General features: G+C 41.0%; 1 protein-coding gene across 3 annotated transcripts in view; it reads right to left on the bottom strand.

The window, feature by feature from the left end:
* b4galt5 (UDP-Gal:betaGlcNAc beta 1,4- galactosyltransferase, polypeptide 5) overlaps nucleotides 1-16,261 on the bottom strand; it is a 53,771-nt gene that overhangs the window by 8,044 nt on the left and 29,466 nt on the right. The window contains exons 3-9 of one of the 3 annotated variants that reach the window (XR_009769889.1): nucleotides 16,101-16,214; nucleotides 14,300-14,427; nucleotides 13,582-13,698; nucleotides 13,225-13,412; nucleotides 13,012-13,134; nucleotides 12,550-12,651; nucleotides 921-1,037 (exon numbers count right to left, since the gene is read on the bottom strand). Coding sequence is in view for 2 of the 3 variants with exons in the window: in XM_061698019.1 (XP_061554003.1) it covers nucleotides 10,589-10,736; nucleotides 12,550-12,651; nucleotides 13,012-13,134; nucleotides 13,225-13,412; nucleotides 13,582-13,698; nucleotides 14,300-14,427; nucleotides 16,101-16,214 (920 nt within the window). In the remaining variant the exon portion in view is untranslated. Of the gene's footprint in view, nucleotides 1-920; nucleotides 1,038-6,861; nucleotides 10,737-12,549; nucleotides 12,652-13,011; nucleotides 13,135-13,224; nucleotides 13,413-13,581; nucleotides 13,699-14,299; nucleotides 14,428-16,100; nucleotides 16,215-16,261 lie in introns of those variants that run through there. The other 2 variants (XM_061698019.1, XM_061698013.1) reach the window with 2 other exon arrangements.

The raw sequence follows: 16,261 nt of genomic DNA, 5'->3' as shown, positions 1-16,261 counted from the left end.
TCCAAAGATTACAGGATGACCGCATTGAGTGGCTGAATGTACTGTAAAATCTTGGATGAAAACCTCCAACAAATCTAAAGCTAAAAAAAGAACTGAAGATGAAACACAAAAAATATTGCAGGGCAACAAAGGAGTATCAAGAAGAGATAGATAAAATATTGATAAAATATTACAATATTACAGAAAACAAGTTATTACTTTTCAATTACCATAATGGTAGTCTTAAAACACCAGCGTGATAAAGCAAGCAGTTAGCCTATTTATGTATTATACTATAATGCTATATTACTAATGGTACTCTTCAGGTTCACAAGGCATTGAATCGATCGTAACTGGACTGTTTTGGTTGTTTTAGAAGACGTTACGCCTCTCATCCAAGACAACCAAAACAGTCCACTTGCATTCTATTCAATGCCCTGAGAATGAAAGGAGCCGGATGAATGAAAATATTCACAGGCACAGGCAGGTTGCTTTGGTTTTCATACAAAGACAAGTACACAGCAAATAATGAAAGTGAAGGCCAAAGTCGGGACGATCAGATTTCATGGTTATGAAGGTCAGCTTTTTTGTGGTTTTGCTGATGTCCAAACATTTCACCCATTACCATCTTATTAGATGTGAGAAAATGATATACAGCGCAGTTGATATTTGTTAAAAGTTAATTGGAAGGAAGTTTGCCCAGAGAAAGCAATTAAGTTTATTGCATACAAAAATGATGCGTCCTTGTGTAAAAAAAAAAAAAAAAAAAAAAAAAAAAAAAAAAAAAAAAAAAAAAGCTTGATTTGCAAAACATGCAGCTCACAAAACTGTAGGGGTCATGAGGTGAGGCCATGCACAATATTAAAGTGTTGGTGGAGTCAGAGGTTAGGTGAGACCATGGAATGAACCATCGGGGGCAGGGGGGGGGGGGTGGCTCTGACCTGCCAACGCAAGTGCACCGTCAGCCTGTCTTCTGTTTAGCATCAGGACATCGTCTCAGATCAGATCAGAAACTCTCTCGGACACAGAAGTCATCCAGTCGTGATGAAAACCAGAGGCTGGATACAAAAATAAAAATGCTGCATGAGCAACAGAGAGTGGATGCAAAGCGGTCGAGGGCTACAGAAAGCGTAGAGAAAGTTCATTTTCTACGCAAACTAGTTCAAAGTTCAGTTAACCGTTCCAAAAATGAACTAGTCGGGAACCAGCACTGACATACTGAATCCCAGTCTAGACGCTTTGCTTTTCCACCCTGCCTGCCCCCCAGGTCTTTTCATGCATTACACGCACCCATCCCCTTTTTTTAATCCACTGCATACACTGATCTCCGGTGGGGGCGGTGGGATTTGGGTCGGGGGGGGGAGGGGGGTTGGCTGTAGGGCACTACTCCAGATTTGAATGCACTACACCACTCATGGGCCACTTATTCAAGGGGTAGCGCCAGTGACTGCCAGACGGGGACCTGGCCCCTACGGGTTGAAGGCAGTACTCTGTGCAGGCCAGTCCAAGTTGATCCACACCAAATTCTCTCATCCATGTCTTTACGGACCTTGCTTTGTGCACTGGTGCACAGCCATGTTAGTAATGGAAGAACTGTTCCCACAAAGTTGGGAGCATGGAATTGTCCAAAATATTGGCTCCTTTGTTCAGGTGAAAGGAAGGCTGAAGGATTCAGCATACCAAGAGCTTTGGGACAATTCATTTTTCATAAGAGTTAAAGCTGTTATAGCTGTAAAAGGTGGACTGATGTCATAGTAAACCCTCTTGATTAAGAAGGGGATGTCACTTCAGATCATATGTGAGTCAAGGCAGGTGAGTAAATACTTCTGAAAATGTAGTGTATATACTACCAACCCCAATTCCGATGAAGTTGAGATGTTGTATCAACATGTAAATATAAACAGAATACAGTGATTTGCAAATCCTTTTCAACCTATGGTTCAATTGAACATGCTACAAAGACAAGATATTCAATTATTATTATGTTCAAACTTGTAACCATTATTTTTTTAACTATTCTTCTCCTTTTGAATTTGAACCTTGCAACATGTTCCCAAAAAGCTGGGACAGGGGCATGTTTACCAGTGTGTTACATCACCTTTCCTTTTAACAACACACAACAAGCGTTCAGGAAATGAGCATACTAATTGTTGAAGCATTCTATAGTGGAATTGTTTCCCATTCTTGCTTGATGTACAGCTTCAATTGTTGTCATCTCTGTTTTCGCATTTTGCGCTACATATTGCGCCACACATTTTCAATGGGAGACAAATCTGAACTGCTGGCAGGCCAGTTTAGTATTCGTCTTTTACTAAGAAGCCACGCTATTGGAACACATGCTGACTGTTTGTCATTGTCTTGCTGAGATAAGCAGGGATGTCCCTGAAAAAGACGTCGCTTGGATGGCAGCATATGTTGCTCCAAAGTCATATGTACCTTTCAGCATTAATTAAATGTTTAAAAACCAACTGTTCCTAAAGATTAAATGCAAAAGTTTTGTACTTAAAAGTCAAATACAACTGAACTGTACTTAGGCAGTGATTTCTTACCCCTGGAGGGAACCAGTGTACCATCAGTGGTAGTCGTACTAGACTTTGAGAATCACTCCTGTTGTTCATTTTAAGTTCATCCTCGAATTTCCCCCGAAAGCCAAATGTGCCTCCAACGTTTGGAGTTTTTCAAAAGCAGTTGTTTGGTTTCACTGGGTTAGGAAATGCCCAAAAGAACAATGCTGCCATAGGCAGTCTGCTAGCAGGCGTGGCTCTATTTTTGTCTAAATGGCGCTTGTCGGCTTTTGCACTTTTGAACTCGTATGAGAGTATAAGCACACAGAGTTAATCGTAAGATAGGACAAATAAAGCCTTGTAAAAACAGGACAGTGAGATGGCGTCGGGGAGATATATATATATATATATATATATAAAAAAAAAAAGTAAATGGATGAAAGAGGCTTTGACAGAGGTTGTATTGGGAGGAAGCCAACTGAGAGCGCAGCTCGTTGAGGAGGAACACTGGCGCTGATAGGCAGAGACATGACAAGGGCAGGCCGGCCAGAAGAGTCAAGGATGGACACAGACGGGCACGTCACGCAAGATGAAGACGAAGCGCATGTGTTTACAAGCGAAAGAAGGTCAGAGTCACAACAAAGCTGTGAAGTTTTACATGTTGCTGCCTCCTAATACACGAGGCGATGTTAAAAGTGTCACTAGGTGCGCTGCACAGGACAACTCTGTCCTATTTGTGACCAGGGGAAAACCGAAGAGAGATACATACCTTAATTGGAGATTAGCAGATTATTTCGTTTTATAAAATAATCCTATAAAATTATTCTGTGGTCTGATGTGTGTTAAGAGTGAATTGTCTCGATAATAGGGTCCGAAACGGTTTGCGGCCGACAATCTTAAATATTCAACGTTCAATGTGTACGACGAAGAATCTTCATGTGTTTGGGCAAGGCTGACGACTCGGAGCCATGAATCCGTGAATCGTGACATGAAATGGAATGTCGTTGACCAAGAAGTAACCTGTCTGAGGAACAAAGAAGTGGACCTGATTAAAAACAAACATCCTAGCCGTTTTACTAGAATAGTAAAACTGAATTTGGAAACTCACCTCTAGCTCGCTCAGTAGACTTTAAAGTCCGCTTTCACGCTGTCTCCAGGATATTTTCTAGGGTTTTTCTCGTTTTTTTTTTTTTTTTTTAGTTCCAGATTTTTCCGTAAAAACATAGTCCCAAAACCACCACCATTCCCTCGTGTGTCCTCTTCTATGTTCCGTCTTGTGTTTCCGAGTTGTTGCTATGTTACTTCGTTTTTGTTAGATCACGCGAGATTTCTGTCTACATTCCAGATCGGTGGTGGAACTGAATCTTTGTGCGTGTGGAGCACACCACACACAGTACGATCAAAAGTGTTAAATGGCAGATTTTTTTTATCTTCATGTGTGAGGTCTTTAACAGGTATCTTAAAATAAAACAAAATAAAAAATCCTTATTTGTACCAGGCCAACTATGTCCAGATTCTTTGACATCGATAACCACTCATTTCATGAATTTGCAAAATCCTTGAAAGCCTAAAGCAAATTGCCCTCACAAATAATAATAATAATAATATGAAGCCCAACATGTCACACATACCAGGAATCGCCACTGCTTCGGTGTGCAGGGAAAAGCTTACCTGAGTTACCAGATCAGCCTTGGCAGTGGTCTGTTCTGTACTGTACTATTTATTTCTGGTCATTATGGCATTGCGAGAGAAACAAATTGAATGGTGGCCGAAGACTTTTGCACAGTTCTGGTCTGTGGTATCTATTGATGTTTTGTGCTCGTGTGGCATGTACATGGGCAATGTTGTCCATTTGCTTTCAACACATGCACGAAATAACGTATACTCGTCTGTTGCACGCACGCACGCACCCACACACATTTTCCTGTAAGGCACTGTTTGTGATTTAACCGGATACGAACGAATGCGCCCTTCAGTGCATGATGTCAGCGGTTCATATGGAAGGTACACACAGTGCTACAAATTGTCACAAGCTAAAGGGCATCTGTGTGTGTGTGTGTGTGTGTGTTTGTTGTGCAGCACTGAGGCCATGTTTGGAGGAGGAACACACAAGCTTGTGCCCTCACAAACTAACGGCAGAGGAGGCACGGGTGAAGAGAGACGGTGATCCCATTCTGCACTACTGAAGGCCAAAAATCCAGTTGTTTCTATTCTGATTGCTGACGTAGATTCTAGTCTAAGGCTCTCTGTAGGGAGACGTGCACTGGATCAGACGCACAGGCGACGGCGGCGCTTTCAGTGACATCAAAGCGATCGAGTGGTACGGCACTTGAGGGGCTGCATGCGGCTGCATTATTAACAGAGGTCTGGATGTGTGTGAATGAGCAGGCTTGTGTTGTATACATATCGATATAAACACACTTGTCAAGATGAGTCTTGAGATGTGAAGAGCTGCCCTGTGTGTGTGTGTGTGTGTGTGTGTGTGTGCGTGTCCGTGGTGTTAGCATACTAAATGCTTTTGTTTCGAAAAAGCCATGAATGTGGATACACCAGCCACCCTGCATCAATCTTGTGCCCGCACTGGACCATTCTGGCAAACATGAACTTTCCAACGACTGGGCTCTATGAGAGTGGAGAGCGAGAGAAGTGAGATAGTTGTGGAAATATTCTGTGCTGCGTGTTTTCTTAACGGTGGCCCACAAGAGGTCCAGTCTCAGTAGCAGAGTAAATAATTCTGTTTGGGTTTTTAAGAATGAACACGTGCCATCATTGTTGCTCCGCAGGCTTGTAGCTTTCAGAGGACTAGAAAATAAAGTTAGATTCCCAACAAGGTTATTTTAGAGTAGCAACCAAACACAAATAGATTTTATCACTGGCTAAGATTGACAATCCAGCCCTTATACACTGGAATGTCATGCTCGAACTTGGGCTACAGGCTGGCCTGTGATTTCTTAAAACACCGACATCAACTCTTCAGTGGCCATCCAGCGTACACGCTAACAATCGCAGTACAACGTAATCACAATATTATTATGAATATTTAAAAATGGAGCCAAAACCACACACATTTACTGGGCGTTGCCAGTAAATGGCGAGCGGCGCGCAACAGAAACACGGACACAGAGACTGCATCTTTACAAGTTTTTTTTATTGGTGTACTTTTGACAATAACAATGATGGTATAAAAGAAAATCCCCATCATACAAATTTCAATAATCAAAAGATAAATATGCCAATACACAAACAGATCCACATAAGGCTGACATCAAGTTTTGACAAGTGGCTTAGGCTTAGCGTGACTCTAACTCAAGGAGCATGCCCCTCTTTACAATCCGGGCCAATATAATGTCAATAATGTATTCAATAATAATTTAGTGGAGTCTGTTTTCTTGTCTTTATTGGTTCACATTGGTCCATAGAAAATAAATCGATGCAGATTTTGGAGCAGATTGCGTTGCTGGTTTGGGTGCCAGTATTTTTGTCGCATTTTAAAGCACACGGTGTTTTTGGCAGACGCCTCTCTGCCCACTCATCTACACCCCAACTGCTGTCACCCTCGAAGACGTCGCAAGCAAAAAAAAAAAAAAAAAAAAAAGAAAAAATATAAAAGAAAAAAAAGACACCGGCCCTGATACGCAGGCAGGTGCCCACTTCTGCCATGATGCATCTCGTCGAAATCAACATCTTAAGAGTGGGGAGGCCACTTGAAAGCAGAACGCATCTGCAAATGTGAGAGGAATCAAAATTTGGGGGGGGGGGGGAGCGAGGACATAGTCATTTTCTTTTGTTTAAAAAATGCTGTGCTGGGAAGCAGTGATGTAAAAACATTGATGTCGCTGTGTAAGCTTCACTTAAATGGCACCCGTACCAGCCAAACCCACTCCAAATCCTTGTTCTTTATGCTACCATCTGTAGTAAATTTAAGACCTTATAGATTTTTCTAAAACACTACACACAACAATATTTACAGTGATCTATGACTTGATATGCACTTATTGAATTTAAATATTTTTGCTTGTAAAAAAAAAATAATAAAAATAAAACGGAAATAAACATTTTGAGTGAAAAACACTGCAATAAATTAAGAAGCTTTTAAGGCTGCCAGTTTTGTCAGATCCCCAAGTATGGTTCCTTCATTTAAACCAGCATAGAATGGATCAGAACAGGTGAGGTTATGGTACCATGAGCAGCAGGATTCGGTCTGGACTGAGACCATTTACATATGAGACTATATATATATATATATATATATATATATATATATATAGTCTCATATGTAAATATATATATATATATATATATATATATATATATATATATATATATATAAAAGAGGTACATGACTGGCCAGCATGCTCCTCTCGCCAATATATATATATATATATATATATATAAAAGAGGTACATGACTGGCCAGCATGCTCCTATCGCCAACTGAAAACAATCAATTTCCTGCTTTGGACAAAAGCATGAGAGTTCAGACTGATTTAGAGTTTAAAAGCCAGTCTAGCTGTCATGGGGGAAAAAAAACCCCAAACATGTTTATATCATCAGCAGGCGGATGAAGCTGCTTGTTCTACATTGTGGAAGATAAAGCCCAATACTGACTATATGACCAATCGGGTCTCTTCCTATAGCGAGCAATATCAGTGTCAAATCTTCATGTGAATGCTCCTAACAACCATTTGGCTCTTTCTACATGTCCATTGAGCTTTTAATTTCAAGCAATGATAAAGTAAAAGATATACAATGTATCATGTAAGTGTCGAGGAAAAAAAAAAGAACCTGCTGAGTTTGCGAACTACCAGGCTCCTATAAATCATTATCAGTGCAGGAAAAGAAAACTACGAAAACCGCAACTCTAGAAATAGTGCAGTTGCACCTCTGAAGGGTTTTGCCATTTCACTCAAACACGCATGGAGAAGCTTTGATGTTTTACACAAATGCTGGGACTATCCATGACTGCCACTGAGCACTTCTTTAGCGCTGGGTTAAGACGTGCTTTGACTTTGGCCATTTAGTTCCTGGAATTGATGCAGGTTCTTCTGATTTTGTAAGTTGTATGTGACGCGTTCAACGGAGGCCAAGGTGTATTGTATTCCATAATGCAAGCTTATTTTAACAACCCTCCCGGTTTGCTCTGCAACAATCAGGGAACATCTGTGCTGTCGTAAGTCAGACCTTCAAAATAAAAGCGAGGAGTATAATAACAGTTTTACCGCATTTTCTTAACCGCCACACTCAATAAGCACAAAATAGTTTGAGTGTGACTGCTAAATAAGCCACCACAGGGTCAAATAAAGTGTGACGTAACTGTTATTATACGGTTGTGCTTTTATTTTGAATGCCATATTTTTGACAGGATGTTACGCTGAGTGTTGCCAAGCAGACCGGGAGACTTGTTAATAAAAGCTTGCATTGTGGACTACGCAATGACGTCTGTTGAACCCTTTTTTCCACAGCACAAGATTAATTTCTGAGTGCCAGCCATTTGCTAAAGAAGGCCAGAAACTCCCCTCCTTGCGGTTTACGCCATCAAGCATCTTCACTAAAGGTAAAAGTGATGTTAAATGTCCATTTATCCACTTCATTAGTTATTTATATGTATTTAACAGTTTTTGTACATAATGCTGTAGTTAATCCATATTTTTTTTGGTTGTAAATACTTTTGGATGGCTGGAATGAATTAATTGGATTTACATTATTTCCTATGGTAAATATTGCTTTGGTTTTTGTATAATTCGATTTTAGTCAGACTTTGTGGATTTATCAAATAAACCTGAGGTTCCATTCTACTGCCAAATAGCCCCCCCCCATACACTTGTAGATGTGGGTAGATTTGTTGATGTGAGACAGTTGGATACGGATGATTATACTGTTGGTACTGGTTGCCACGAGTGCTTGGAATTAGTTGGAATAAGCACAACGGACACTTGTGAGGAAGAAGCTTTCAAATAGGTCAGCGCCACTGATTATATTACTTTGTTTAAATGGAGGTGCTCACTGAAAGACATGGACAGCTAACACTTAATTTGCTTTCTTGCTCTTCCTGCGGTTGTCACACAAAATGGCGTCCTCAGACGTGTCTGCTGAGCAGATTAACGCACACCATCTTAAACGGGTCCCGGTCTATTTCATCAGACCTCGCATCTGCATGAAATAAAGCAGCTCCCAGGTTTGAACACAGGATCCGAACCTCACAACCCCACACAAATACACACACGACTACGCGATTCAGTGCATCTAACACAGCCTGTCATAACGTCACGTCATTATTAGAAATTAGAAAAACAAAAACTGAAACAATTATAGAAAATAATCCATATGAGATCAAATAAATAAAAAGAGGTCCAGCCTCATTGTGGGAACAAAAGTAATTCACCCCCCTCCCCCTCACAAAAGAAACACATACATCTGAAAAGCATACAAGGCGATTTATGTGAAATGGAGTAGCTTTGTGACTAGAGGACAGACAGTGAACAGGATGTCTGTATTATATATATTTTGTATTCAAGGACCCAATATTTCGGTTGAGATGGTAAATGTAAAGCGCACACAAATCAAAGAAGGGCGATTATTTGACTGCTGTGTGCTTGCAGAGCATCAGCTAGTGTTTTAAAGCACAATGTTGGACTGCACGCCACTCGACAAAACAACCTGACAGGGTTGACAATCGATGGTATAGAAGCTGATGCCTAAATATTATGGTCAGCGAGAAAGAGATTTTAGCTTTAAAATAATATCACTAAAGGCAGGCAACTATATATTGTTAAAGAGATTTACAGCAGGCGGGTTTGGAGGGGCTCACATTTTCAAACACTATGCAATCTGACAAATAACAAATCTAAAGCTTCTGTAAACACCATCTGGATAGCGACAGCAATCAAGTATCTCTACCTCCAGTTCACTCGTGTGAAAACAGAGGCGATCGCATTTAAAAAAAAAAAAAAAAGAAAAGGGTCTGTGATTACACACCGCAAACAAAGTGGGGTCTGAAGTCAATCCTGCCACTCTGACTCTGATGACACGACAACATGATCCATACAAGCCGTTTGCATAGGCTCTCCCTCGCTAACATACTCAGACAGGCACGCGGCCATGCAGAGGTTCTGAGAAGACATTGTTCTTCGTTTGGGTGGCATGTTGACTCAGGCAAAGGTGCGTCGAACGCAACATTTACATACGCACTCGTTCCCTCTCTGTAGTCCAATGCGAGCATATGCTAGCACCTGTGCTATTGCATCTGTATCGTGAGGCAGGCGGGTCCTAAAGTCGTCTCTGTGATATAACAGCTTATTGCTAACATGATGAGCAACACTCTCTCCCACCCGTAGCCGCTCGCTGGCAGCCACGTGCAACCAAAGCAACAACGCAAACAGAAAATATCCCAGTCTTCAAATGGGATGTTCACAGGGTAAAATACAGATGTAAGAAATTAGCACGGTATTGATAAACTCTAAATTTAGCATAAACTAGCTCACATATAGATGATTGAAAACACCCTTCATAGTTCTTTTCATTTGTAGATTTTGGCATACCTTTTGCAGAACCAGCTGCAAGCTTCTATGCGGTAAAAGTTGTGTGCGTGTGTGTGTGTACATGCAAATGTTTTCACAGGACTACTGCATTCCTGTAAGAAGTGCAAAAGCAAAATAAGAGACCACATCATCACCTTTTAAGTCAAACTGCTGCGCGCGTGCAAGACTGGCGTGTCTCACGGCCTATTTTATAGAACTAATGTAAACTGAAGTGCAGGGATGAGTTAATCGCAGACTCAATGAAGGAAATTAATGACTTGATGGGTGCTGAAGGCCAAAATGGTGCAAAAGGCATGTGGACACTGAAGACTAGATAATCCCAGATGAGTGGAGTGGTGGACTGTGGCACAAACAAGTGCAGCATTTATCCCTATTTTCTTGTATGATTTAGCCAACACGCATATTTTGAGTCTCCTTTTTTTTCTTTTTTTCTTTTTGCATACCCACAAAAGAAATAAAGCACAAATAAAATAAAAAGCTTTTCAGCAGTGCCGCAACTGGTGAGATATGGCTGATGTCCCAGAGGACTTTTGATTCCCAGGTGGTTCTCAGTCCAGCTATGCCTACATCAGTAGTCGGCTACAGGTGCAAGATTTCTGCTCAAGCTGACCGTGACGTTGGTGTAGAGAGGCCTTGTGGACACTAGGGGGGAGTAGTTTAAGTTGTTCAGACCATCCACTTTCTGCCTCTCCTTTGAGTGGCGGAGAAGACTATACCTGTGAGGGCAATCAGACAATTCATTAGCTTTGTTGTTTTGCCATAGATCTCTGTTCAACTATGAGAGTGGTGCCTTGAGATACGAGCGACCTGGCTTACGAGATCTTCGAGATACGAACTGTCGTTTGGACGATTCTTTTGTTTTGACTTGCAAGCAAAAATGTTACAGATAAGCACTGTACTGTGGCAGCGAAGTCAACTCACTTCACAACAAGTAGTTTGGTAGAAAGTGGACAAACTTAGCTTACTAAAGTCTGCTTAGCTTAATACTAACAAACTGCCATAGAGAGGCTAACAAACAGCAACACAAACCTCTGCATCAACACAGGTAGACAGACAATAACAACACTCACAGGCAAATGTTCTTTATCCTCCGCAAAAAAGCGACCAATATTAGTGCGGTTTACCGAATCACTCACAGCAGCTTTGAAACTCTTCTTCTATTTTTTTCTGTATTACTATTATACTGCTCCCTGGTGGCCAAGTCGCACACACCAGAAGGAGCTGCAATGAATTAGTCATGATGCACAAACTGTGTAATTCTTTACATTCTATTTAATGATGATTACGGACTGGCATCGAGAATGGAGAACCGACTGGAACCGGGACTAATATTCCGGTGCTCCCGGAATCGTTCAAATGAAAACATTTCGGTTCCCAGTTTTGATGCCTCCAGTCTGCCGAACCTGAAGAAGAAAGTGGCGAAAACCAATGAAGAAGAACGCACACGAAGACGTGCTTGTGCTCAACGGCAGCGGCGAACAAAAGTGTGCCTTAACTATGACCAGTCACCTCAGTGCGACACTTGGATTAAGATTACATTGTTCATAGGAGACTTTCACGATGTGTAGTCCCGCTCCGAGCCTCAAAGGTCAAAACTAGCAATTTTACCTCACAATGAATTGGGACAAAATTCACAAAAACGTTGTCTCACAGTATCACAAACACTAACCTTGTGTCTAATCTGTGGGTAGGTAAAAGAATAAACATTTTATAGAGCATTTGGTTCAATTCATTACTCTTTTCCTTGAGTCTCGTTTTACTTTCGTTTTTACCGGTGGCGTTTCAAGCAATTTTTCGTGCTAAAATGCCGAATTTTGGTGTCTACCCTTCAAAATAAAAGGTTACATGCTTAAAGCAGGAAGTCAAGTTGAAATCTGCACATATGAACCATTTGACGCGATAAAACAGTCGCAAATAACTATTTTAACAATGCTATATTTAACTTTTAGCCGAAACAATAATTAATGAATATTAGGTCAATTGGGTTAGTTCCACACACATTGCATTTTAGTTCCTGGGTTTTATATTGATACTGGTTATAAAGAACACCTGAGTCAAATGTTCATTTTAGTTTATGCTGCAGGCAAGCAAAGAAAAAGGATGTTAATTATTTTGGACACCCTTTATTTAAACCATTCAATCCTTTTTTGACTCAGCCCCCCAAAAGAATCGGAATCGCTCAAATTCAAACGATGCCCACCCTAATTATGATATTACTATAAGTGTTTAAAAAAATAGGCTTTACTTCAACTTGTATCTCAAGGTACCACTGCATTTGTAGTGTTAAAAGCGTAAATTGATGAATAAAATGACATTGACACAGAATTTTATGCAATGAATGCAACCTGAGGACTGTCCCTGAGCGGTTTTCAAGGATGTCACATGCAAAGTCTTTAAACAAGTTTGAATTCCCTTAAAGTCACGGCTGGGGCTTTTCATGTGACCGGCTCACATGAGTCTAAGCTTCATTCCAATCGCAGAGAGTGCAAGTCCACGTGTGACTTGAGTTTTGCATGCAGTGGCACTGACCTGCCCAGGAACTGGACTTCTCCGCGATGGTGGTGTGCAATGGACATGTAGCGCCCCAGCTCTCCCTGTGGTCTGCTTACGGTGTAATTGGCGTACAGCACCCTACAAACAGATTTTGTGCTCATTGGTGCATGAAGTCTAGTCTGTTCCGTTGGTGACACTAAATGCCGTATGTTCATAGCCTGGCAGGCTACTCGCTCGGCCTGGAACATGATATGAACATACAAGTACAGTACTCTATTAAATCGGTAATAAAAGAGTATGTGTGTATACCAAGTGCCGCATGTGCACACTGCACAGCTTCATGCGATCAAAGCAGGTGGAAAGATAAAGCTGTGTGACATAAAGTGAATGGGAGCAATCTCTTGGACATACTTCATGTCATATTGACAGCTTGCCCGCAGTTGTGCTGTTTGATAGGACAAAATCTGAGTATGTACGTGTTTGTGTCTGTATTCTCACCTGTTCCAAAGGTCATCGTCCTCTCCTCCCCAGCCCCAGAACGCATTAGGAAATCCATTAATCTTATTGAATTGTCCCACTCTTAGGCCGCTGACACCGCCAAAGAACTCATTATACGGAAGCCTGGGAGGAATAATTAGACGTATATTAAATGAATATTAGGCATGAACTATACTTACTACAGACCCACATTGAGGCAGTAGCAGGACTCACATGTACGAGTACTTGTCAAGCTTGACCGCAAAGTGTCTGGGCATGTCCGTGCAGCCGTAGTAGTTCCTGTCGTTCTCCATGAGGTGGTCTACATCATGGAAGACCAGGCAGTCCCAGTCCAGATCCCTGATGGCCTCCTTGTAGCCCACGTTAAACAACATGGCTCGGTTAAATGGCTCCGTGCCGGCCTGGACAGGAGATTTGATATATTTAAGTGATGAAGAAACATATGTGTCCAATTATTGTGTGTGTGTATATGTGTGTGTGTGTGTGTGTGTGTGTGGTGGTGGGGGGGGGTCACTTTCAATGCTTGCTGGTTACAAAGGTGAAACTGGCAATAGCTAATAGTGTGAATACCTGCTCTATGACATAAATGCCAAACTGGAGCCGCTGTTTCTGTAGCACTGGCACCAGATGTCTCAGGAGGATGGGCAAGTGCTCGTGTCGGTTCCTGAACGGGACTAAGATTGCCACCTAAGGCGACAAAAGGTAGTAAAAGAGACATGATCTGACAGGCATGTGCACTTGGAATAGAGGAAAGAAAACAAAAGTTGAAATCTCATTTGTGCAATGACGTGACATTCAGTCGGGTGAAGCGGGGCACTCAATGTCAGTTGAAAGGTGTGTTGTTGTTTTTACACCCGAGTTGCAGCTATTCAAAACCGTATTTTGAGCTGCCTTTGAAAGTGATTGTAAAGCGCACAAAAGTCAAAGGAACAACAAAGCATACGCAGAGAGACTATTGTTAGTTGCGATGGGGAAGCGTGGTCTATAGGAAAGCGAATATAAAGATTTGTTTGTCAGCGCAGACTCTCGGGGCAAATGAATGCATGAGACAGACAGTTGGCATGCATGACTGTTGGGTTCATCAATGAAAAAAAATCTTCTTAGAGAACCAGAACAGTCCAGTTGCCATCGATTCAATGCCCTGAGAATACAATAACCTGGATTGGATTACTGAGAATATTCACAGGCATCCCCTTTTCTAGCATTTCTAGAGTTCAGATTTCCAATATCATACTGACAAAATCAAGAGTGTGCTCATCAGGGGCCGACTATTTAATGCATGCATTACCTTCCAGCGAGGTAAACAGTCTTTGGGCTTCCAGTGGCCTCCTGGGGCTAGAGTAGACTCTTCCTGCAGCAGTGATCTCTCCACATCCTCCAGTGACACTTCACTCATATTCACCTCCAACCTACCCTCTGTGTTTGCAGGAAAAATAACAACAACAACAAAAACACGGTTTGTGTAATATAAAACAGTGGGAAGAAAATGACAAAAAGCAATCTGTGTTAATGATTACAAAACGTGGGTGGAGAACGAGCACGTAGGAGTGGAAAAAGAGCAATGCGAGTGAAACGCTTTAACAGTTGAGCAATCAGGACCATAATTAGGCACATTAATGTATTCTGTGCAATGACTCAACATTTGTATAAATAATCACTCAAAGCTGAAATTAAAATGCCACAACCTCAAACCAATAGGAGAACATAATACCTGTGTACCAGTTTTTTTTTTGTCTTTTCTTTTGAAAGACTGGTTACGTTTACACTGCAAAGTATAATACCAAATTCGGATTTTTTGGGGTTAAATCTGATCTTTTTATGTAGTCAGTCTGTACGATATAACCCTCTATTGTTTATGACGTTATTTTGATGTGTGGGGTATTGTGTTAGCCCTGTTGCGACCCTAATGTCACCTTTGAGACGGGAACACAACAAAAGTCGCTTTTCTATTAAGTTTGTGCCTCATGACCAGTCCAGCCATTCTTAATCCAACTGATACACTAGTGTAACCGTTGGATTGAGCGCGACTTAATTAGCCATGACTGGAGAGTTGGGAGCGGGGATGACGTGCTAAAAAGTGTGAGTTACGTTGGTCATTTGTGAGGGCAATAAACGGAGTCTGTTCACTGTCCATGTGTAATGGATGCCAGCTCACGCTGTGCAAAAGCTACGTTAGTCCAACCTCAGTAGTGTCAGCTGGTGGGTTAGCAGCCCGGGCTCGTAACCTGCTGGTTAGACGACTCCTCTCAACCAGAGGGATAGTGGCTGACCAACACCCTTGAATATGTGCTCCAAAGTAGAATGATCTCATACGTTTTTGTGTGACAAGAGTCATTTCAGCCCTACACCTCAGATATTAAGCTAACATTGTATGAACAATAAATGGTTAATGTAACTTTGGCAACACTACTACATCACCCGCAAATACTCGTTAATGGCACTGATCGAGGAGCTTTTATGTAAACAACTTTATATATTATTATGTTCACAACAACAATGTACATTCCTTGAAAATGTGTTGTACTATTAGATTTTTTGGAATGGTATTTTTCCACTGACAAGCTGTTTTCTTGTATTTTATTCATCTTATATCCATTTATTCTTTTTTTTAATACTAAATGTGTTTTACGAATCAAAAAAGATCATTCATTTCAAGGTAAACTACATATTGGAAAAATATTTTGTTATTGGGATATTAAATTACCTTTCTTAGAATATAACATTTTGTCCTTTTTGCACAGCACTAAGCAGAAACATCTTTTGTATTATCATAGCTTATGACATATAATGATAATGACATCAATAATATATCATTTGTATATTTCATTCCCTCAACAAATGAGAATCGATAAGCGACTCGATAAGCAGTATCGATGATAGAATTGGAATCGCTTAATTCTTTTCGTTTCCCATCCCTACTCTCGTAACAAATTCACAACCCAACTAACACCACATAGTATTAAAAATATGTTTATGGATGAAAGCAGGACTTGGGCATATTATACGTGGCAACACAAGAGAATTTGGACAACAAATGTTTGAAGGAAGAAGAAAAAAAAAAAAGAAAAAAAGAAAAAAAAAAAACTTACTCATGGAGGGTAGCTTGTCAGGGCAAACTTGTGAAGGGAGGTACGTGAAGCCCTCAGGAAGGTATGCAGTGGGAGGAGAATCACTTTCGCTCATGTTGAAGTCATAAGAGTAATCTGGAAACAGGCACTCATATCAGTTCATATCTTGTAAACTATTATTT

Source organism: Phycodurus eques, chromosome 1 (genome assembly GCF_024500275.1).
Source record: "Phycodurus eques isolate BA_2022a chromosome 1, UOR_Pequ_1.1, whole genome shotgun sequence".
Taxonomy (NCBI): domain Eukaryota; kingdom Metazoa; phylum Chordata; class Actinopteri; order Syngnathiformes; family Syngnathidae; genus Phycodurus; species Phycodurus eques.
Note: the sequence above shows the minus strand (reverse complement) of the source record. Positions and strands in the feature narration are given on the sequence as shown.